General features: G+C 38.1%; 1 protein-coding gene across 1 annotated transcript in view; it reads right to left on the reverse strand.

Annotated features, from left to right (window-relative positions):
* The window catches only part of FRMD4A (FERM domain containing 4A), a 743,442-nt gene extending 736,444 nt beyond the window's left edge, over positions 1 to 6,998 (reverse strand). Inside the window, exons 1-2 of the mRNA XM_056800843.1 lie at positions 6,593 to 6,998; positions 6,062 to 6,202 (exon numbers count right to left, since the gene is read on the reverse strand). Of these exons, the coding sequence (XP_056656821.1) occupies positions 6,062 to 6,106 (45 nt within the window). The 5' untranslated portion in view covers positions 6,107 to 6,202; positions 6,593 to 6,998. The remainder of the gene's footprint in view (positions 1 to 6,061; positions 6,203 to 6,592) is intronic.
* Between the last annotated feature and the right edge of the window lie 18,619 nt (positions 6,999 to 25,617).

Below are 25,617 nucleotides of genomic sequence, written 5' to 3' on the forward strand. Positions count from 1 at the left end.
TTCCCAGCCTCACCCTATCCATGAAATTACAAGCATCAAGATAACGGTCCACACCTAGGAATCTGTCTAACTATTCCTGATGCTCGTCCTGGCTATAGAGAATGAATAGAAAAGTAAATGCCTGTAATGAAGAGGGGAAAAAAAATCAAACTCAAGACCTGATTGTTGCCTTTAGCTGATCTCAGAGGAGGAACACTTGGGGGATTTGAGGGTCGGTGGGGAAATGAGCTTCCTAAATGGTTTAGATTGGCTCTCAGGCCACTTATATGCTATACGAAAGTCTCCATTCAAGAATTAGATGCAGAGGGAGTCACTGGAGATTCTCCCAGACTTTCCCTACTACAAATCAATCTCTGGGGAAGCAAGAATGCCAACAAACAAATCAATTTTATTCTTTGTTGCCAAGAGACATCAAGGAAAAGGAAGCAGTCTCTAGTTTGAGAAATACCTAGAGGCTTTCCCACAACAGTAGGAAACCACAGTCTTACTTGAAACTCTGGTATACTAGTCAAATATCAATTTTAGAGAATACAGGAGTGAGAACAGACCACGAATGTGGTATAGTCAGAAGTGTGCTGGAATTGGAGTCAGGATCTGGGATCTAAGCCTGCCTCTGCTATTTATTACCTGAATGACATTGGACACGTCACTTAAGGTCTCTTGGCCTCAAATATAAGTTGGACTAGGTGGCCTCTAAAGTTTCTTATTGCTCTAAATGAGGGGTTTTAAAACTTTTTTGTCTTGGACCACTCCAAGACTCCAGCAGTCTAATGAAATCCCCTCTAAATTGTGTTTCTAAATGCAAAGGAGTGTAAGGGAAAAAGTTATATTAAAATAGTTGTCAAACTATATTTTTAAACCTCCTCCTCTATATAATCTATATCATATAATCTAGTTCCAATCTTTTTCTAGTCTTATTTCTGCCATATCCAAAACAATCTTCTGATTTTGCCTTGTTTTCACTTGTCTCTAGAAAATGCTCCTCTCTGACTATCCAAATTATACCTATCCTTTAAGGTCCTTCTGTAGCCCCATCTCCTCCATGAAGCCTTCCCATGCTGCTTTACAGTTACAGTGCTCCATCTCCTTCTTCTGACCTCATAAGACATGAAAAGCTATCAGACATTTCCCTGACCTTCTATTTATATGTTTCATCATGCTATGGAAGCTGATCTTCATTTCTCAAAGCTATTCCAACTAAGTATGTGTCCTGGAAGGTTTTGCCAAGCTGAAAAGGTTTCAAATCATGTATGAGCCTAGGGACAAGCAGCATGTCTGCCATGCAAAGACCAGAAGAATTGAATTCCAGGAGGCTCATTACCATATTGGCCACAGGGTAATGAATTGTTCTAGCCCTAGGACTCTGGAGGAAGGTCTACCAAGTCACAAAGAAATAACAATCTGAGTCTGCGGTTTTGTTGTTGTTCAATAAGGAGGAAAAAACCCATTTGGGATTTTCTTGGCAAAGATACTGAAATGGTCTTCCACTTCCTTCTCTGGCTCATTTTACAGATAGGGAAACTGAGGCATAGGGAAATGACTTGCTTAGGGTCATGTAGCTAGTAAGTGTCTGAGGTCAGATCTGACTTTAGGAAGATGAGTCTTCCTAACTCCAGAACTGGTGTTCTCCCAACTGCACCATCTAGCTGCCCCCTCAACAATTTACCAAGCCTATAAATTACAGAGAAGGTGCTGATTTGCATCTATAGAAGAAGTTTCATCATCTGAGAATTTCCTATACCAGCATCTTTCAGAGTAGGCTCTTTCAAAATTATTTTCATAATGATACTAAAAAGTTATTTGTCTATTAAAATATTCCTCCCTTTTCCTATGATTTATCTGCATGAGTTTGGATTGTCTTCATATACTTCAACCAAAATAGCCTATCACAACATTTTGAATGCAAAAAGAGATATGAAAATCCAGCTGTCTTCTATTAAGTCAGACATTAAATAGATTTGTAAAAATATGTAAGACAATGCCAATCTTCTCACTAATTTTTTGCTTTGGAAAATAGAATTAATTTTCTTCAAAATGTGTTATTTGTCAACAAATAATGCATCTGTTATTATTTTAAAAGGATAGAAAATTTTAAATTGTATCAGTTTTACTTTCTAAACATCTATAGAGATAGCCAACATACATAAAATCTCTTTGGGGTCCTCCATAATTTTTAAAAGTGTATTGGGGTCTTGAGACCAAAATATTTCCAAACTGTACTGTGGCCCTAAAACAGTGAAATCACAGAGGCAGCCTTTATCTCTAGCAGTAAAAATGATAGGCATAACAGAGACTCAATCTCAAGATATTTACCCATTTAAGGAGAAAAAAATATACACCAGACAGTAATAATAATATTAATAATAGAAAGCAGTTACATACAAATTTGAGGTACACAGAGTTCTTTGCAACTATCATTTGATCCTCTCAATCCTGTAAGGTAGATATTTTTATCATTTCTATTTTACAGAAGAGGAAACTGAGACTTCGAGATTAAGTGACTTGCCTAATACCACCTAGCTAGTGTCTGAGGCACCTTTTGAAGTGAGGTCTTCCTAACTCCAAGTGTTCTAACCACTGTTCCACTTAGCTACCTTATGACACAATGGAAAGTGAAGCTGGATAGGTCCAGGGCAATAATTATTTTATTTTATTCTATAAGGAATTTGAGGGAGAAAAAATTATTTCTCCCAGAGGAAGGATAGGTCAGAAAATGTAGCCTGGAAGGAATGATAAGGTGAGACTTGGAGCAACAGAAGAACTTCCACAAAGATTGTAAGAGAAGTGAGTTCATTCCAAGTACTTGACCAAGAGGTCAAGAGCAGCTGTGGAGACTTGAGAGATCACAGGAACACAAATTTGGAGCTGTAAAGGACTTGGGAGATGACCTAATCCAATATCTTCATTTGATAGATGAAGAAATGGTGTACCAGAGAGTTTAAGATTTTCCCCAAGGTTAAACAGGTAACAGCTAGGTGGCACAATGGGATGAAATGCTATGTCTGGAGTCAGGAAGATTTATTTTCCCGAGTTCAAATAAGCCGTTGGATGCTTGTTATCTCTGTGACCCAGGGCAAGCCACTTGAGTTTATTTGCCTCAGTTTCCTCATCTGTAAAATGAGTTGAAGAAGGAAATGGAAAACCACTCCAGTGTCTCTACCAAGAAAACCCCAAATAGGGTCATAAAGATTTGGGCACGACTGAAAAATACCATAAGGTAGAAAGTAGCAGAGAAAGGATTCAAACTTGAGCCTTTGGATTTCAAATTCACTTTAATATTATGCTCTATGGTACTTGTGAAACAAGGTAGGGGGGTTCTTTTTGTTAGACTCTTCCATTTGGCCTCTCTAGGCTAATAGTTGTAAAAAAATATATAATGAAAGAGCAAAGATCATTTCCTTCCCAGCTCTGGCTTCCAGCCAGGACTATGACTCCATCTCTCTGTAGCTCTCCCTGCCAGCCACACTTCTCTCTCTTTTTCTTTTTATTTACCCCATGCATTTGGGGTTGGAAGCTAGTGCAACCAATGACCTTGTGCCAAAGTAACCCAGTGGGGGCCCAGGATAGATACCAATTTGTAATCCAATACCATTGTCTGAGGATTTTTGTCAATAAATCTTCCCAGTTATTTATTGTTTTAAGATGTTTCTTTCCATCTTAATGGACTCTTTTTAGGATAGATTTTCCTGTTTGTGATAAGCACTTCCAAATGTCCATGAAATTGCTAGGCCCCATTAAATACTTCTGGCATTTCTCAAAGTGATATCTGTCTAGGGAAGATTCAGGCCACTGCAGAACCAAAAGCAAAAGATGCCAGGAAGTACTGGCTCCAAGGGAAAGCTTAATTGAACCCTAAACCACTTCCCCCTGTAATGCTTGTGACACTACCTCTAGTCTCAGCTCTGTCTCTCTCCCTTTCTTGTCACTGAAGTCAGCAATAGTCATAGATGCAAGGGAATTCAGACATTTTAAGGAAATGTATACCAAATGACATACTGAGTATTTTTGGATAACTAGAAATCAAAGTATTTACTTTTCTTAGTACCATCCACCGAGGGCAAGGCTCTCTACCAATTACCTTCCCATGTTGCTTTTAATAAACTCATCAGGCCTAGAAAATCAGCTTTCCCCATTGCCTTCAGAAGGTATGGATCAATATACACAGTAGAAACCCTTGTTCTTTGTTTGTAAAATCTCCCGTGTAAATGTTAGAGACATTCATACTCCAAAATTTCCCCCAGGTTTGAACATCCTGCAGGCTGCTAGGTAGAAGGAGGCAGATGGGGAGAGCAGAGAGACACAGAAAAACCCAAAGAGAAAAAAGAGACAGGGACAGATGGAGACAGCCACAGAGACCCAAAGAGAAAAAGAGATAGATAGGGAGAGCCACAGAGACCCAAAGAGAGAGAAGAGACAGAGAGAAAAGAGACAGAGACAGAGAGAGCCACAGAGACCCAAAGAGAGAGAAGAGACAGAGAGAAAAGAGACAGAGACAGAGAGAGCCATAGACTCAAAGAGAGAAAAGAGACAGAGAGAAAAGAGACAGAGACAGAGAGAGCCATAGAGATTCAAAGAGAGAGAAGAGACAGAGAGAAAAGAGAGAGAGACAGAGAGAGCCACAGAGACCCAAAGAGAGAGAAGAGACAGAGAGAAAAGAGACAGAGACAGAGAGAGCCATAGAGACTCAAAGAGAGAAAAGAGACAGGGACAGATGGAGACTTCCACAGAGACACAAAGAGAAAAAGAGATAGATAGGGAGAGCCACAGAGACCCAAAGAGAGAGAAGAATCAGAGAGAAAAGAGACAGAGACGGAGAGAGCCATAGAGATTCAAAGAGAGAGAAGAGACAGAGAGAAAAGAGAGAGAGACAGAGAGAGCCACAGAGACCCAAAGAGAGAGAAGAGACAGAGAGAAAAGAGACAGAGACAGAGAGAGCCATAGAGATTCAAAGAGAGAGACAGAGAGAAAAGAGACAGAGACAGAGAGAGCCACAGAGACCCAAAGAGAGAGAAGAGACAGAGAGAAAAGAGACAGAGACAGAGAGAGCCATAGAGATTCAAAGAGAGAGACAGAGAGAAAAGAGACAGAGACAGAGAGAGCCACAGAGACCCAAAGAGAGAGAAGAGACAGAGAGAAAAGAGACAGAGACAGAGAGAGCCACAGAGACCCAAAGAGAGAGAAGAGACAGAGACAGATAGAGAGAGCCACAGAGACTCAGAGAGGAGACAGCCACAGAAACAGAGAGAAAAGAGACAGAGACAGACCAAAGAGGAGGAGGAGATGGGAGAGTTGAGAGGGACACTCCCACATGAAAACTAGAAGTTAGGAGTCAGAACAAGAGGATATCATTTTCCTTGCTCATTTTAATACCTAAAGCAAGCACAGTAGCCTTCTTAAATGACTAGAAATACAGGCAACTTTAGAATGACAGTCACAAAAGCTCACAATCATGATAAATGCCCAAACAAACCCTGACAATTTCTCCTTCTAGCTGCCCACTGCTCAGAAAGCTATGTTTCCAAAGGACCACAAGGGAACCACCTCCGGAACCTCTATTTGGGAACGTGATAAACTGGCATATATTAATATATGTATATGTTTATCTCTATCTGTTTATCTGAATGTGTGAATGCCTCTAGAAATTTAACCACTCAGTGCCAGTGTAAACAATCCACAACAATCGCCAAGAGAAAAATAGAGGGCAAATCCATATAGGTCTCCTGTCAGACCCCGGCCCCCCAGGACCCCCCCCCAAAAAAAAGAAGAAATAGTGCTGGGCTCTCTAATTCAGGCATAAACACCTGTTTATCAACTCCCTTCTCCAAACACTATTCATTAAGGCACGAGCTCCTAAAATGGAACACATTCATTATTCAGAACCTTGCCCAAGCTTTGTCAAGGCCAATCCTCTCCTTTAAAGCATCATTTGTGAATGAGGACGACAGGCAATGGGAGCCCCTTGAGCATCTCTGCCCCAGCAGCCACCCACACGGCCGGCCGTGGGAAGAGCAGGAGCCTGGGCTCCGGGTAGGCCCCCCAGCAGCTCGCAGGGAGCACTTACCATGAGCAGGCTGAGAGCAGAATCGGGAACAAGCTGTACAGCCATGGCCTTCTCTTCCCATGCACAGATAGATATTCCAGCAGAATCCAAGTCAGTCAGGCAGCCTTCGGCCCTGTGCCTCCGCAAAGCATCCACAGACACCTGCAGCAAACGAGCCAGACATTCTGACTCAGGGTGGAGTGGGAACAAGGTTAAATAAGGTAGGCCACATGCTGGAGGAGGGGAAGCTTCGGCGGGGTGGGGGCAGATCTGAGGGGAATGGGTGGGGGGAGAGGAAAAGGCAGAGCAGGAGCTCCCGGGTATTTAAAGGTGAGCTCCAAATAGCCACAGGAACACAGAGCACATCAAACAGAGACATGACAGCTTAGAGCGCAGGATTAGTCGGATACCTTACCAGATGCCGTAACTCTTCCCATAACAAGCATGTTAAAAAAGAAATCTCTTTTGCAGATAAACCAACCAGCCCCGAGCCCCATTCTGTAGCTCTCCCAGCATTTCTGCTGCATAAACATGCTGAGCATCACAACCTACCGCTTCCAACCTGGTCACTGTCTTCTTTTCTGTAGCAAGGTGTGGCCCCTTTGCAAAAAAAGAAAAAGGAAAAGGAAAACAACCAAGTATCTAGACAACTCAGACTGTCACCAGGCAGTCACTGGGGATCAGTGGGTCCCCTTATCCTAGCTGAATAGGAACTCAGCTCTGCGGTGACCCCTGTCACCTTTCCAAAATCTACTTCTCCTCTCCAAATGGATTGGAAAGCTCAGCTCCCCGTGGGGCTAACACACTTACTAGAAACATGTAATTACACAGCCGTTCTGTTAGGGCTCTGATCTCACTGCCTGTACCACATGTACGCAGCATAGACACCCTCCTCTACTTCTCTCTCCCTCTCTCTCTCTCTCTCTCTCTCTCTCTCTCTCCCTCTCTCTCTCTCTCTCTCTCTCTCTCCCTCTCTCTCTCTCTCTCTCCCTCTCTCCCTCTCTCTCTCTCTCTCTCTCTCTCTCTCTCTCTCTCTCTCTCTCTCTCTCTCTCTCTCTCTCTCTCTCTCTCTCTCTCTCTCTCTCTCTCTCTCTCTCTCTCTCTCTCTCTCTCTCTCTCTCTCTCTCTCTCTCTCTCTCTCTCTCTCTCTCTCCCCCCCCCCCAAGTCCCTCCTTTTCCCTCCCATCTCTCCACAGGGCTGCCTGTTAGGATTCCTGATGGAGCCTTTTCAGCTTGGGGAGACACACATAAGCCTAATTTGTGGACAAGGACACAGCTTAAGACATGAAAGCAAATTAGTCCTGCAAAAAAAAAAAATCATATGCTTCAGGATTTCCATCAGAAAATGTCAATGGGAGAAAATGGAAGCAAGCTTGCCCGGTCTTGTTACATAATGACTAGCTCTAAAAGCTTCCTGGAGTCAAAGAATTCAGAAAACGCAGGCATCTTTTTTCCATAAGTGCTTCTGGTTGGGGCTACAGGTTGGACTGAAGGTGGCAGTTACTTAATAGTCCTTGTTAACAGGATTTCATTTCCCTACCTAATTCTTTGTATTGCTTACTTCCTCTAATAAAAACTCGATTGAATGAGGATATAAGCTTGAAATGAGGAGGAAATTGAGATCACCTTTTAAAAATGAAACGTTGGGGGGAAACTCACCTGTTAGATAATCATGCACAACCTATGACTTTTTTTTTTGGCAGAGGTGTCTACTTTTTTATTTTTTATACCTTTACCTTCTGCCTTAGAAACAATTGGTTCTAAGGTAGAAATTGGTAAGGGCTAGGCAATGGGGGTTAAGTGACTTGCCCAGGGTAACACAGTTAGGAAATGTCTGAGGCCAGATTTGAACTCAAGACCTCCTGTCTCTAGGCCTGGCTCTCCACTCATTGAGCCCCTCAGCTGCCCCCCAAAATTTCTACTTTAAGTGCTTCTAGGGCAGTGATGGAGAACCTATGGCATAGGTACCAAAGATGGCATGCAGAGCATTTCGGTGGGCACTTAGCTGCCTCCCCAAACCCTGAGTTCATTATTAGAAAGGCAGAAGGACTTGGATAGAGCTGCTCCCCTCCCCCTCTCCACCATACCTGATGACATTTTTTTTACATCCCCACCCCTCTACCCAGCAGCCAATGGGAACACTTAGGGGGTAAGGTAGGCAGCTCACAGGTGGCAGAGCTGGAGGGGAGTAGAGCACTCAGGCCACTCCCCTCCTCCTCCTTCACTCACTGGGAATATTCCTCACTTTACCCACCCCTCCATCCAACAGACCAATGGGGGAGCACTTCCTACTTCCCTTGTGTGGGGTAAAGGGTAGGCTCAGGACACATCTCCTCACTTGGTGAGGGGGAGGGGCATGGCAACATAGATGGAAGGTGGAACCCAATCCTCTGTCTCTAAAAGGTTCTCCATCACTGTTCTCAGTGTTCATTTACTATTATTGTTGAGTCACTCCAGTCATGTCCAACTCTCCCTGACCCAATTTGGGGTTTTCTTGGCAAAGATACTAGAGTGGTTTGCCATCTCATTTTCCAGTTCATTTGACATATGAGGAAATGGAGGCAAAAAGTGTAAGTGACTTACCCAAGGTCACAGAACTAGTAAATGTCTGATATTTGATAGATTCTTAAGAGTCCTTAATAGTCCTATAGAGAAATAATCTCTGTAGTTGATGGCTGGCTTTGAACTCAAGTCCTTCCTGACACTAGACCTAGCACCCTATCCACTACACAACTAAAGATCTTATATCTATAGCTGTGAGAGAGCTTAGAAGCCATGTATTTTTACTCTCTTCATTCCTCATTTTGCAGATAGGGAAACAGAGGCCCGTTTCTTACTAGTTCTCTTTGAGGTCAAACTCATAAGACAGAGATGAGTCATTTATCTTCTGCTTAATATTTTCCATTTTTTGGAAAGAGAACTTAAAGGTCATGAGTCTAACCTCTGCATTTTAAAGTTGAGAAAGTTGAGGTCCAAAGAGGGAGTTAAGACTTGCCCAAGGTCATGCTGCTAATAAATGGTAGAGGGAGCACTCTTGAATTCAGTCCTTCAATTAAATTCAGCAAGAACTTATGACGTGCCTGCTGTAAGCCATGCACTCTGTTAAGCGGTGAAGATACATATGATGACAATATGTCATTAAGGAACTTACATTATGTTTGAGGAAAACAACATGTATACATACAAGTAAATATAACTGATATGCAAAGAAAAGAGAAAGTAATTATAGGTGTGACTGGGACTAGGACCTGAGGGACAAGAATAAACTTTTTTTTTTAACCCTTATCTTCCATCTTGGAATCAATACTGTGTATTGGTTCTAAGGCAGAAGAGTGATAAGGGGTAGGCAATGGGGGTTAAGTGACTTGCCCAGGTTCACACACTGGGAAGTGTCACAGGTCAGATTTGAACCCAGGACCTCCCATCTCTAGGCCTGGCTCTCAACTCACTGAGCTACCCAGCTGCCCCCAAGAATAAGCTTCTTGTAAAAGGTGACCTTTGAACCGAGCCACAGAGGGATTTAGGGATTGTCAGAAGCAAAGATTTGGAGGAAATGCATTTTAGAGGCTTGTGGTTGCTATCTTTCAGTCATGTCCCACTCTTCATAGCCCCATTTGGGGTTTTCTTGGAAAAGATACTGCAGTGGTTTGCCATTTCCTTGTCTGGTTCCTTTGATAGATGGGAAACTGAGGTAAAGAAGGTTAAGTGACTTGACCAGGTCACACAGCTAGAAGATGTCTGAGATTGGATTTGAACTCAGAAAATCTTCCTGATTCCAGGTCTGGCTCTCTATTGACTGTGCCACTCAACTGTCTCCTTCTAGAAGTGGACAAGACCTTGGGCAAGTCATTAAACCCAGGTAACTCTCTAAGACTCCAACTGCAGGGCAGCTGATTTGGCAGAAGGAGTTTCCTCATCTAGGAGTTCTTTATACCAATGAATCCATGTCCCTAGCCCTAATCTCATTTTATAGACAAGCAAATAGACAAGATATACTTGAGAATTTTAATGTAACAAACAAGTAAATACATTAAAAAAATAAAAAGATATGTGAAACAACTATTATTAGAAATAGAACTAGACCACAGACATTTTGATTCCAAAGCTAGTGTTATTTTCACCACACCATGCTGTCTTTTACTTTTGGTTAGTTAGTCAATAATGATTTATTAATTGCTTACTATATGCTGCAAGAAAATCATTATTGGTGATATAAAAATGGCTAGGATATGGTCGATGACCCCAAGTAGCTTGGTACTTAACATGAAGTCTAGACTGAATAAAGAAACAAGAGAATTCAAGAGAGGGCTAATGGATAAGGGAAAGAAACAGAGATTGAAGGACCCTGGATCACAATGAGGCTAAAGCTTTTGATCTGGAGTAATGAGATAGAGAGAGAGCAGGTTGGTGGAGTTGTGAACTGATTTAATCATTTTGGAGAGCAATTTGGAACTCAACCCAGAGAGCTTTAAAACTCTGAATACTGTTTGGTCCAACAATACCATTACTAGGTCTGTATCTCAAAGTGATTTTTTAAAAAAGGGAAAGTATCTATTTGTGTGAAAATATTTATAGCAACTCTTGTTGAGGTAGCAAAGAATTGGAAATTGAGGGGATGCCCGTCAATTGGGGAATACCTGAACAAGTTCTGGTATATGGTTTTAATGGAATCTATTGTGCTATAAGAAATGATGAGCAGGATGATTTCAGAAAAACCTAGAAAGATGTATATAAACTGATACAAAGTGAAGTTAGCAGAACCAGAACATCGTACACAGTAACAGCAATACTGTATGATGAACAACTGTGAATGACTTAGCTATTGTCAGCAACGCAGTGATGCAAGACATTCTCAAAGAATCATGATGAAAAATATCACCCACTCCGGAGGAACAATTGATGAGTCTGAATACAGATTAAAACATACTATATTTCACTGTCTTTCTCCATTTCTTTTTGTTCAAGATCTCTTCCATAAAAGAGCTAATAGGGAAAAATGTTTTTCATGATTGCACATGTATAATCTATATCAGATTGCTTACTGCATGGGGAAGGGAGAGGGAGAGAATTTGGGACTCAAAGAATTTTTTTATGGAATGCTAAAATTATTTTTATGTGCAATCATCAAAATAAACATGTTTTTAAAAATAAAGAAATGAGCAAGTCTGTAAAGCTAGAGTGTTCCAGGTGAGGTTGGGGGCAGAGAAAAAAAGAACAGTTTCTAAGGGACACTGAAATATCCTGTGGAGAGACCAGGTTTTCATTTACATTTTAAGATCATAGATTATCTTATCCTTCAACATCCCAATGTAACCTCAATTCTAAGATGAGAAAAATGAAGCCCAAGCACATTCAATGACTAGCTTAAAGTCACCTAGGAACTGAATAGGCAGAATCAGGATTTGAATCTTATTCTTCTGACATCACAACAACATGTTCTACTATTCTGTATTACCTAATGATGTCTTCCTTGCCTACTTTATTCTGTGACATTGTGATGAAGATGTGGTATTGACTTTTGTGACAAATTATAAGAGTTGATATTTCTCACCCCGGCCCCAATTAAGTTTTAAGTCTCCTCAAAGGCAGCATGGAGTAACTAACAGATGTCAAACATAGCCTCCAGGAATACAATATCTGAACCAGATTAAAATATAATTGAGAAATACTTAAAATAAATTAAAATGCAACAGAATATAAATAATGGTAATATATGGATGTCTATATGACACAGGAATTGTTATATATGATTTTAATGGACTAATTTATTTTCTATTTTTCACATTTAATTTTATTTTTTCTAAATATATCTAAACCAAAATATTTAATATTAAATTTTTTAAATTCCATTTTCTTTTTTCCCTTCCTTCTCCTTATCCTTTCTTGAGAAGGCAAGCTATTTGATACAAATTATACATGTGAAACGATGCAAAATGGCTTAATTTCTATTTGTGTTTTACACTGCTATTGTAGCCAATAAAGTGCTGGGCTGAGAGTCAGAAAGACTTGGGTTCAGATTTATTTCTATCACCTATTAGCTGCATGACTAGGAAAACCATTTAATCTCCATATGCCACAGACAACTAGCTATCAAGGAGTCTATTAAGTCATCAATGAGCTACATGTGCCTTGGAGGATGGAGGGACTTCCTTAACTGACAAAATTACAGAGCCTGCAAGTTTTCCTGGATTTTACACCCACATCCTGATATTTTTAGCTGTAGCCTAAATCCTTTCAGAGTTTAAATGATTTATTAATTTAAAATAACACTAAAGTTTATACTGGACACCTGAACAGCTTTAGTCTCTGTGTGCCCCCTCACCAACATAGCATTCCCTTGATTCTCAATCAATTTGCTTATTGTGTTCATTCATCATCAATCTATTGTGAGGATCTGAGTTTAGGGATTTAAGTTTCTGTGCAACATGCAGTTTCAGAATATTGCCTATGTTTTGAAATTCAAATTCCATGTGCTAATTCTAGAAAGAAGCACAACGACCTAAAAATGGACCAAAATGAAGAGCTATAGAAGACTTTTAAAAATCAAGTTCTAAAATGAAATATATTCTTACCTTTCATTTTTCACTCATATGTGCAAGTGTTAAAATTGTTGAATAAACATTTCAAGTTAACTTAGAATTCTATGAAAAGCCATTATTTCCCACTAAATTTTCTCTTTTTTGGTGTGGTAGTACTGTCTACCTTTGACTTCATCAGTGTGGATACTTCTCTCCACTGATGTAGATCAGTTACAATTTATAATCTTAGAGAATTACCCAGGACACTCAGTAAACCCCCCCCCTTTTTTTGGTCACATTGTATATTTCCTTCCTTCCTTCCTTCCTTCCTTCCTTCCTTCCTTCCTTCCTTCCTTCCTTCCTTCCTCCCTCCCTCCCTCCCTCCCTCCTTTCTTTCTTTCTTTCTTTCTTTCTTTCTTTCTTTCTTTCTTTCTTTCTTTCTTTCTTTCTTTCTTTCTTTCTTTCTTTCTTTCTTTCTTTCTTTCTTTCTTTCTTTCTTTCTTTCTTTCTTTCTTTCTTTCTTTCTCTTTCTTTCTTATTCTCCATCTTAGAGTATTGGTTCCAAGCTATAAGAGGTCCAAGGACTAGGTAATTGAGATTAAGTAACATGACCATGGTTACCCAGTTAAAAAGTGACTGAGACCAAATGTGAACCCAGGTGTTCCCAACTCTAGGCCTGGTACTCTATCTACTGTGTTACCTGACTGCTGCTGATTATCTTTTTATTTAAATATTTTTTAAACCCTTACCTTCCATTTTGGAATCAATACTGTGTATTGGTTCTTAGGCAGAAGAGTGGTAAGGGCTAAGCAATGGTGGTTAAGTGACTTGCCCAAGGTTACACTGCTAGAAGTGTCTGAGGTCAGATTTGATCCCAGGACCTCCTCTCTCTGAGCCAGCCTTTCAACCCAATGAGCCATCTAGCTGTCCCCACATAGGATATTTCAAGAGCAAGACTTGAATGCAGGTCATCTTGATTCCAAAGTTGGTTCTTTATCATTTATGCCATTCTGAAAATACTAAATAAAATTCATCTTTATTCTATTAAATGGAATTTATTTGAAGAGATCTCCCAGAAACATGGGATCTCACAAACTAAGAGTATTATTTTTAGATTCACTCATTGTCTTCTCTGATGTCATGGTTCCTGGAGGAAAAAAAAGAAAAAGAAATTCCAATGGGTTCAGCCTACTCCAAATAGAAAGGAGGCAGAGAGCAAGACCAGCTGAACCCCTTGATGGATTCAGAAAACAAGAGTTTCAAGAGCTACACTACACAGTAGAGCTCTGAAAGATTATCATTAGTGTCAACTGCTGTGACTACACCATTCTGAAATCTTTTAGCTTCCACATCCAACTTCATGTTTGCTTTTGACCTGAACTTTTGTCCCTGCACTATGGAGGCTTGGACCCCTCATCTTTGGTGGCTTTTGTTGAGTTCACCAAAAAAGGCAGCTTTGGGCTCATATGGCTTGTTTGGTCAGAATCTAGAACTCTGATTCTCTTCCCCCTATAGAATTTGATGCACCTGAAAGGACGTAAGTCATCAGCAAATTCCTCCATAGCCCTCTGAAGGGGTCTATCTGGCTATTTTGGGCTGTATTGCTCCTTGTTTATCCTTAAGGTCTCAAGGTTCTCAGGTGTGACAAGGTAAATGATGAATTATGTGAATTGTCATCAGTTTTGAATTGGGAAGGACGCTAGAAGTGATTTAAGTCAACTCTCCTTTAAATACCTAAGGAAGTAACACAGAGAGGTTTGAGAATTGTGAAGGGATACATAGTGCCTGGGGTAGGATTTGAACCTCAGTCATTCTTAATCAAAGTCCAGTACTGCACCATTCTGCCTTTCAAATCTAGATACCCTAATGGGGCATGAACCCATGAACTTGAGACTGGGTGCCATTCACTACTCATTGAGCTAGCCAGGTATTTTTTAAAAATTAAAAACCATTACCTTCTGTCTTAGTATCAATAGTGTAGTTTGGTTCCAAGGCAGAAGAACAATAAAGGCTAGGCAGTGGGGGCTAAGTGACTTGCCCAGGGTCACACAGCTAGGAAGTGTTTGAGACCTCCCATGGGGCACATATTTTTAACAAAGATATACATAGTCATAATATTAATTATAGAGTATTTAGTTGATTTAAATCAGAAGAGGTAGCAATTCCATAGATAATCTGTCCTGAACACTAGTTTCTTCATCTGTACACAGTGGGACATTTGGATTAGTTAATGTCTAAGATTCCTACCTTGAAATCTGTGATTCTACAGGCAACGGATATAGCATAAGCTATTTAATTTCAACAAAGTTTTTATTTAAACAGCTAGAGGACACAATGGATAGAGTACCAGGTCTAGATTCAGGAAGACCTGAGTTCATATCCTGCCTCAAACATTTACTAGCTGTGTGACCCTGGGCAAGTCAGTTAACCCTGTTGGCTTTAGTTTTCTCATCTGTAAAATGAGCTAGAGAAAGAGATGACAGATCACTCTAGTACTTTTGCCAATAAAGTCCAAAAAATGGGGTCACAGAGTCAGAAAGGACTGAAAAGACTAACCAACAATTTTTGATTAGTCAAAAGATAGCTAAACGAAATTATTGCTTCTACCCATTTGTTTCCCCTACTCAGGTAGCCATTTCTCCATTTCTAGCACTTCCACTAAAAGGGGGGGGGGTTGAGAAGATGGGAAATCATATCAATTTCAGGTGCTAGCTTGGAAATATATCATCAGTCATATGAACACATTAAACTGTTCAAATACATCAGATAAATTAATGGGAAAAGCTAATCCTGTCCTTTCATGGAAAAAATATAGCATTTTATGATGAATAAAGGATCATAAATCATGGTAGCTGTCTTGGACTCTAGCTCCTCCTTTTAGAATTGATCCAGATGATCCTGTCCTCAGCTCTCATAGGTTTTCTTTCACTTCTTATTAAAGATCCCTAATCACCCATAAGACCTTTTGGCAGCTAAGTTGACTTGGCTCATTTTGATCAGACATCTATTGTGCCTGATCCCTAATTACTTGTCCTGTATTTTCTCTGGGTGTCTGCTTCTCAGGACCCACTTCCTTCTTTCCTTTCTGATCCCAGCATCATCCAAGCCCAATGGCCACTGAGCACCCTTCTCCAAAGCATTGAAAATCAAGTGATAGCTCAGTTGCAACAATTAAGATAGGCAGCCTGCCTGTGGGCTGTCAGTTAGTCAACAAGTCCACTTGTTAAGCCCTTCCTATATGCTGAGTCTTGTGCTAAATATTGGAGATTCAATGAAAGACAAAGACACACATAGTCCTTGCCCTCAAGGAACTCACCTTTCATGGGGACCATAATTTAAATTTAAATCGTGTATATACTTCCTCATTTCCAGTTTAGTCTCTGGACTCAACAACAGCATAAACCATGACCCCAGAATGATAGTCCCCATGTACCACCATGATAATACAAAGGAATGAGACACAATACCAATCCCAAACCAAACCTCTCCATTTACAGATGAGAAAACTAAAGCTCTGGCCAACGCAGTGTCTGGCATAAGGTCACATAGATAGATAAGTTGCAGAACAAGGATCATTCAGTTATTCAGATTCGACTGCTCCAGCAATATTTTCCACTATCCCGTGTTACCCAATACAATTTTCCTTGACTACTTTATTCTTTGTCAAAGTAATGAAGGTGGTGGTATTGACTTTTGTGACAAATTATGAGAGCTGATATTCCTTCCTCCCCATCCCCCCATTTAAAATTTTTTGGCACCTTAGGGGATGGCATGGTATAACTGAGAGTGTCACATATGGACTATGGGAATGCAGAGTCTGAGCCAGATTAAAATGTAATTGGGAAGTATTTGATAAAATTAATAAAAATAAAACAGACTATAGATAATATTTATACATGATTTTCTAGATGAAGGCAATGATCCCAGAGAATCCAAAGCATCCATGGTGAATGTTATTCACCTCAGGAGAGAACAATACAGATTGAAGCATGCTTTTTCATTTTCTTTTCCTTTTTTGTCTGGGTTTTCTTTTTCAACATGCCTAATATGGAAATGTTTTGCATGACTTCACATGTAAAATCAATATCAAATTGCTTGCTTTCTCAGGGAGAGAGGGACAAGAGGTACAGAGGGAATTTGGAACTCAAAAATTTTTTTAATTTAAGTGTATAATTGGGAAATATTTATTTAAATAAGATATACTGAAGAAATGTGATTTTCCAATTCATTATAACACCCAGGGATCCTTCTATATAGTTTTAGTGACTCATTTCTATTTGAGTTTGCTTTCATCGGTGGGGCCAAAATTACACAGAAACTGCTCTAAGTTTTAGCTTACTCTCACCAGGGAGCAAGATGTTAAAGGGCAGAATGTGCCCCTCAAGTTTTGATGAGGAGGGGAGAGAGGATGAATGTTCTTCAGTTCTTGGTACATATTTAAAGTAAACGTCCCCTTTAAAATCTGATTTATGTTAATTGGTTAAATGGAACTAGAACACCAATAACTGCCAGCTAATAGTTTTTGTGGGGTTGGTGAAGGAGTGAAGAACACCAAAATGAGGGCTTAAACCATTAGTATTAGAGAAAGATAGTCTCCAGATCTTCTGGGGTAACCTAGAATGCTTTGGTGCAGGGATGCAAAGAGATGGAAGATATACCCGGTCTGCATTCAGAGCAGTACATCCTGTCATTCTCACTCATCCCCCCTCTCAGAAAAACAGTAAATTTTCTGATTACCGGGTACTTCTATATTATTTTGTAATACTTGCCTAATCTTTTGTTGCTGTTTAGTAGGTTCAGTCATGTCCAACTCTCCCTGACTCCATTTGGGGTTTTCTTGGCAAAGATACTGGAGTGGTTTGTCATTTATTTCTCCAGCTCATTTTATAGATGAGAAGCTGAGGCAAACAGGTTTAAATGACTTGTCCAGAGTCACACAGCTAGAATCTGAGGCCAGATTTGATCTCAGGAAGAAAAAGTCTTCCTGACACTAGGGTTGGCACTCTATCCACCTCACCATCTAACTGCCCCACTTATCTATCAACCCTACTCCCCAAAATAGGTCAAGGAAATATAATACAAATGCCACCTGCTCGCTTCTTCAAGTAGCCTAAAAGTTAATCTAGGTGGTATAATGAATTAGAGCCTTGGAGTCTGGAAGACCTGAATTCAAGTCCTTCCTGGAATATTTCCTAGTTGTGCAACCCTAGGCAAGTCAGGTAAATCCTCTCAGACTCAGTTTACTCAGTTATAAAAAGAGGGTGGCTGACTGGCTTCCAAGCCTCCTTCCAACTCTAAAGCTATGATCCCCAAATTCCCAAGAGGCAATCTTTTTTTAATAGGACTATATTTTAAAATAATGTTATTTTAAAATATGAACATCAAACAGAAAAGGAAATAAATGTCATTGACTAGCCAAAATTTATATATTCTGATGGTTGCCTTTATCTTTGGATATTTCCAAGGCAGTATTTCATGGTTGCAAATAAATACTTGAGAATTTATTATATAGTTATAAGTATAGCTCCCCAGTTAGGTATGATCTGTAGGCATTGTGCTTGAGTTTATGAAAACTGGAGTGGATCTGGTTCCTTAGGTCTGATGAAGAAGTTCTCTTTCTCCTGTCCCTCACCCTGATGCTACCCCCCTCAAACACACACACTTTAGAACATGTACAAATATCTTCTTTTTAAAACTTAAAATTTTTTTCCAAGGTTCCATGGTTCTTGATTCCCCTCCCCCATTTTTTCCTCTCCCCTCCTGGAGCTGACAAGTAGTTCCCTGGGTTATACATGTATCATTGTTCAAAACCTATTCCTCTGTGTTATTCATATTTGCAACAGAGTGATCTTTTAACCTCAAAACCCTAATCACATCCCCATCGAACTATGTGATCAATCATATGTTTTACTTCTGTATTTCTGCTCCTACAGTTAGTTCTTTCTCTGGATGTGGATAGTGTTCTTTCTCCTAAGTTCCTCTGGATTGTCCTGGGTCTTTGCATTGTTGCTAGTAGAAACGTCTATTACATTAAATTGTGCCATAATGTATCAGTCTCTGTGTACAGTGTTCTGGTTCTGTTCCTTTTGCTCTGCACTAGTTCCTGGAGGTCTTTCCAGTTCATATGGAATTCCTCCAGTTCACCATTCCTTTCAGAACAATAATACTCCATTACCATCACATACTACAATTTGTTCAGCCATTCCCCAATTGATGGACACCCCCTCATTTTCCAGTTTTTATTTTTGCCACCACAAAGAGCATGGTTATGAATATTTTTGTACAAATCTTTTTCCTTATTATCTCTTTGGGGTATAAACCAACAGTGATATGGATGGATGAAAGGACATGCCTTCTTTTAAAGCCTTTTGAACATAGTTCCAAATTGCCCTCCAGAATGGTTGAAACAATTCACCATTCCACCAGCAGTGTATTCATGTCCCAATTTTGGGCAAATATCCTCTGACTTTTTTATGTCTTCCATGATTATTTGGGAGTTTTTGGTCTATGTAGTGAAGAGTCTTTTTACTGACTGCTGAGCCAGAACTCCTTGGATAAACTAAAGAGGCAATCATCCTTTCAATCTCTCTTCCTTTCTGATTCAAAAGGCAAAAATGACTCTCTGCAATGGTGGGGGAAGAACCCAAACAGCTGAACTCTTAAAGCACTCAACATATTCCTTAAAAGTTGTACAGAAGGGCCTCATTTAACATGATCAGTTCCAAGACCCTTAGTGTAAGTTGAAACTCAACAATAATAGTGAACCCCATTATTTAGTAAGTAGTTCTTAGATGAATATCTAGTCATTTTCTTAGGCTTATCAGAATAACTACTCTTGCATTTTGGAGTCATTATTAATAAACAAAGAGAATTAATGAAACAAAAAGAAGCACTGCTCTGAATTGGACCCAACTTGTCATAATTGAGAACTCTGGACAAAGACTGATGTGAATCTGTTTGCTACAAAATAGTGTAATGACTTACATTTTCATTTCTCAGACTGAGAACAAGCATGTTTGGGAAAATTGCTGGGAGGCTTTATACCACTTGGAAAAGTTGCATGGATTTAGCAGGTAATTAAATATTTTTGATTTTAAGTATTTTTCTGCCTTTATTTTTTTCAACTGCCAGTCATGAATACCCAAATTCACGTGCATTGAGTTTGCATAAAACTTCTCTATCAGATTCAGAAAATAAAGTGTCAGGTCTGGAATGAGGAAAACATGAATTTAAATTGGCCTCAGATATTAGCTTTAAGGGCAATTTGTTAATCTCTGTTTGCCTCAACTTCCTCATCTGTAAAATAAGGATAATAATAGCACCTACTCCCCAGGATTGTTTTGAGGATCAAATGAGATAATAATTCTCACACAGTTCGTGACACACAGTAAGCAATATATAAATGTTGGCTATTATTATTATTACCCTCTCCCCTTTAGGATCATCAGTAGTCAAAAACACAAAATAAGAATTCTTTGCTACTAATCATAGGCAAGTAAACTGGAAATGAAAGAGGGGAAAAAGCGAGGAGTTAATTTCTGAATTAATTTCCCAGATTTACTCTTGGTGTACCAAACTCTTAACCTGATCAGTTTTCTGAGTGTTTATTTTCCAAAATTGACTAAGCTCATGGGAAAAAGAAGAATTTAAAATGAATGCTTAGGGAAATATTTAAACATATAAGAGGGTCTGGTGTATGTGGGGTGAATAGATATTTAATTTTGGGATAAAACAAGTATTTTATTGCTTATTCTCACAAAACTTGTATAATGCCAGTTAAAATTGGCTCGGAGAAATCTACTGTGATAAAATCTAGGTAAGGCAGTTGGGATAAAATCTATTCAAAATTATACAAAAATGACATCAATAGAGAAATGAGTTATTAATGTCATAGTGTAGATTATTATATTCTAGAAAATTCTTTAATATATCATTATGTAAGCCATGTGTGAGGCAATATAGAGTAAAAGAGCTCAAATTAGCAGTAGGAAGAACTTGGGTTCAGGTCCCAGTGCTGACACAGAAAAGTCACTTAATATTAATGTTTGTGTGGAGACATTTTATTTTATTTTATTTTTACTTTATTTATTTTTTTTACTTTATTTTAATTTTTATTTTTTTGAAAATTTTATTTAATTAGTCAATTTAGAATATTTTTCCTTGGTTACAAGAGTCATGTTCTTTCCCTTCCCTCCTTCCATCTCCTCCCATAGCCAACTCACAATTCCATTGAGTTTTACATGTGTCCTTGATCAAAACCTATTTTCATATTATTGATTTTTACACTAGGGTGATCATTTATTTTTTGTATCCTTAATCATATCCCCATCAACCCATGTAATCAAGCAGTTGTTTTTCTTCTGTGTTTTTACTCCCATAGTTTTTCCTCTGAATGTAGATAGTATTCTTTCTTATAAGTCCCTCCAAATTGTTCTGGATCATTGTATTGCTACTAATTATTGCTACTAATAGAGAAGTACATTTGATTGTACCATAGTGTATCAGTCTCTGTGTACAATGTTCTCCTGGTTCTGCTCCTTTCACTCTGCATTAATTCCCAGAGGTCATTCCAGTTCACATGGAATTCCTCCAGTTTTTATTCCTTTGGGCACAATAGTATTTCATCACCAACATATATCATAATTTGTTCAGCCAATCCCCAACCAGAGGGCATCCCCTCATTTTCCAATTTTTTGCTACCACAAACAGAGAGGCTATGAATGTTCTTGTACAAGACTTTTTACTTATTATCTCTTTGGGGTATAAACTCAGCAGTGCTATGGCTGGATAAAAGGGCAGACAGTCTTTTACTGCCCTTTGGGAATAGTTCCAAATTGCCCTCCAGAAATGTTAGATCAATTCAGAACCCCATTAATACAATGTATTAATGTACCAATTCTGCCACATCCCTTCCAACATTCATTACTTTCCTTTGCTGTCATGTTAGCCAATCTGCTAGGTGTGAGGTGGTACCTCAGATTTTTTTTCTCTAATTATAAGAGATTTTTTTCTCTAATTTATTTATTTTTATTTTTCTAATTATAAGAGATTTAGAACACTTTTTCATGTGTTTATTAATAGTTTTGATTTCTTTACCTGAAAATTGCCTATTCATGTCCCTTGCCCATTTATCAATTAGGGAATGGCTTGATTTTTTGTACAATTGATTTAGCTCTTTATAAATTTGAATAATTAGACCTTTGTCTGAGGTTTTTGTTACAAAAAAAATTTTTTTTACCAATTTTTTGCTTCTCTTCTAATTTTGGTTGCATTGGTTTTGTTTATATAAAAACTTTTTAATTTAATGTAATCAAAATTATTTATTTTACATTTTGTAATTTTTTCTAACTCTTGCTTGGTCTTTCCTTTCCCAAAGATCTGACAAGTATACTATTCCGTGTTCACCTAATTTACTTATAGTTTCCTTCTTTATATTCAAGTCATTCACCCATTCTGAGTTTATCTTGGTGTAGGGTATCAGGTGTTGATCCAAAGCTAATCTCTCCCACACTGTCTTCCAATTTTCCCAGCAGCTTTTGTCAAATAGTGGAATTTTGTCCCAAAGGCTGGGAACTTTAGGTTTATCATAGACTGTCTTGCTGAGGTCATTTACCCCAAGTCTATTCCACTGATCCTTCTTCCTGTCTCTTAGCCAGTAACATATTGTTTTGATGACCACTGCTTTACAGTATAGTTTGAGATCTGGTACTGCTAAGCCACCTTCCTTCACATTCTTTTTTCATTATTTCCCTGGCTATCCTTGATCTTTTGTTATTCCAAATGAACTTTGCTATGTTTTTTTTTTCTAATTCAGTAAAAAAAATTTCTTGGTAGTTTGATGGGTATGGCACTAAATAAGTAAATAAGTTTGGGTAGGATTGTCATTTTTATTATGTTAGCTCATTCTACCCATGATCAATTAATGCTTTTTCCAATTATTTAGGTCTAGTTTTAATTGTGTGGAAAGTGTTTTGTAGTTGTTTTCATATAGTTCCTATGTTTATATTGGCAGATAGACCCCTAAGTATTTTATATTGTCTAAGGTGGTTTGAAATGTAATTTCTCTTTCTAATTCTTGCTGCTGAGATGTGTTGGAGGGATATAGAAATGCTGATGATTTATGTGGGTTTATTTTGTATCCTGCAACTTTGCTAAAATTGTTGATTATTTCTACTAGTGTTTTAGTTGATTCTCTTAGATTCTTTAAGTAGATCATCATATCATCTGCAAAGAGTGATAGCTTGGTTTCCTCATTGTCTATTATAATGCCGTTAATTTCTTTTTCTTCTCGAATTGCTACTGCTAGTGTTTCTAGTACAAGGTTAAATAATAGAAGTGATAATGGGCATCCTTGTTTCACTCCTGATCTTACTGGTAATGCTTCTAGTTTATCAGATGATGTTTGCTGATGGTTTCAGATATATACTATCTATTTAGGAAAGGCCCTTCTATTCCTATGCTTTCTAGTGTTTTCAATAGGAATGAGTTATATTTTGTCAAAGGCTTTTTCTGCATCTATTGAGATAACCATGTGATTTTTGTTGGTTTGCTTGTTGTTAAGGTCAATTATGTGGATGGTTTTCCTAATGTTGAACCAGCCCTGCATCCCTGGTATAAATCCTACTTGATCATGTTGAATGACCCTTCTGATCACTTGCTGGAGTCTTTTTGCTAGTATCCTATTTAAGATTTTTGCATCTATATTCATTAATGAGATTGGTCTATCGTTTTCTTTCTCTGTTTTTGACCTGCCTGAATTTGGAATCATTACCATAATTGTGTCATAAAAGGAATTTGGTAGAACTCCTTTGCTCATTCTGTCAAATAGTTTGTATAATATTGGGATTAGCTGTTCTTTGAATGTTTGATAGAATTCACTTGTGAATCCATCTGGTTCTGGGGATTTTTTCTTAGGGAGTTCTTTGATAACTTGTTCAATTTCTTTTTCTGAAATAGGATTATTTAAGTATTATACTTCTTCTGTCAATACAGGCAATTTATATGTTTATAAATATTCATCTATATGACATAGATTACCATATTTGTTGCTATATAATTGGGCAAAATAGTTTTTAATGATTGCCTTAATTTCCTCTTCATTAGAGGTGAGGTCTCCATTTTCAATTTTTGATACTTTTAATTTGGTTTTCTTCTTTCCTTTTTAAAATTAGATTGACCAGTACTTTGTCTATTTTATTTGTTTTTTAAAAAATACCAGCTTCTAGTCATATTGATTAATTCTGTAGTTATTTAACTTTTGATTTTATTAATTTCTCCTTTAATTTTTAGGATCTCTAGTTTTCACCTGGGGATTTTTAATTTTTTCACTTTAAAGTTTTTTTGATTTGCTTGTCCATTTTGTTGACCTCTGCCCTCCCTAATTTGTTAATATATGAACTTAAGGACATAAATTTGAGTACTGCTTTGGCTGCATTCCATAGATCTTGAAAGGCTGTTTCATCATTGTCATTTTCTTCAATGAAATTATTCATTGTTTCTATGATTTATACTTTAACTAACTGATTTTGGAGAATTATATCATTTAATTTCCAATTAATTTTTGATTTTTCTCTCCATGTACCCTTACTAATTATTATTTTTATTATATTATGATCTGAAAATATTGCATTTATTATTTCTGCTTTTTTGCACTTGTTGGCCATGTTTTTATGCCCTAGTACATGGTCAGTCTTTGTGAATGTACCATGTGCTGCTAAAAAAGTGTATTCCTTTTTGTCACTTTATTTTTCTACATTTATTAACTCTAATTTTCTAAGATTTCACTTACATCTTTTACCTCTTTATTATTTATTTTTTGGTTTGATTTAACTAGATTTGACAGAGGAAAGTTCAGGTCTCCTACTAGGTTGGTTTTACTATCTATTTCCTCCTTCAACTCCCACTAGTTTCTCCTTTAGAAATTTGGATTCTAACTGTTTGGGGCATACATGTTGAGAACTGATATTTCCTCATTGTTTATGCTGCCTTTTATCAGGATGTAATTATCTTCCCTATCTCTTTTAATCAGATCTATTTTTACTTGTACTTTGTCAGATATCATGATTGCAACTCCTGCCTTCTTTTTCTCCATTGAGGTCCAATAGATTTTGCTCCAACCCTTACACCTTACTCTTTCAGTGTCTACCCGCCTCATGTGTATTTCTTGTAGACAACATATGGTAGGATTTTGGTTTCTAATTCACTCTGCTATATGCTTTTATTTTGTGAGTGAGTTCAACCCATTCATATTCAAAGTTATGATGGCCACTTGTGTATTCCCCAATATTTTGATATCCTCTCCTAATTCTGCCCTTTATTCTTTCGTTATAACCTTTTAAACCAATTGCTTGCTTTTAATCAGTATGCCTAATTCCCACCCTTATTATACTTCCTTTTCCATCCCCTCCCTTTTTGTTCCCTTCTTATTTTTCTTTTTCGAGTCTGTTAAGTTCTTCCCTCCTCTCTTTCCCTCCTTCTTTTGTACTCCTTGCCCTCTCCCTTCCCCTTTGTTTTTCCTTTTCTCACTTTCCCTGTAGGGTAAGACAGAATTCATTACCCCAATGGATCTAGATGCTCTTTTCTCTCAAAATTGATTTCACCTAGAGTAAGGTTTAAGTATTACCTATTAGCATTCTCTTCCTCTCTTTCTTATGAGAGTATTCTTCCCCTCCCTTCCCATGTGCCTCATTATGTGATACAGATTATTCTAGTTATCTTATTTCTTCAAGTTTCTATTGCCATCTTCTATTCCCCCCTCCCTTTTTCTTTTTTTGCATATCATCTCATACCACTTATTACCCCAATCTCTTCCTGTGAATGATTCTTCTAATTCCTATAATAATGAATATGATTTTTGAGAGTTACAAATAACATTTTCCCATCTATTAATATAAACAATTTGATTATATTGAAGCCCTTAAAGAAGAAAGTTTAAATAAAAAAACATTTTCCCCTTTCCCCTCTCTTTCGTATTTCCCTTTTCATGTTTCTCTTGATTTTTCTATTTGGATATCAAACTTTCCACTTAGTTCTGGTCTTTTCTTTACAAGTACTTGGAAA

This window comes from Monodelphis domestica, chromosome 5 (genome assembly GCF_027887165.1).
Source record: "Monodelphis domestica isolate mMonDom1 chromosome 5, mMonDom1.pri, whole genome shotgun sequence".
Lineage (NCBI taxonomy): Eukaryota > Metazoa > Chordata > Mammalia > Didelphimorphia > Didelphidae > Monodelphis > Monodelphis domestica.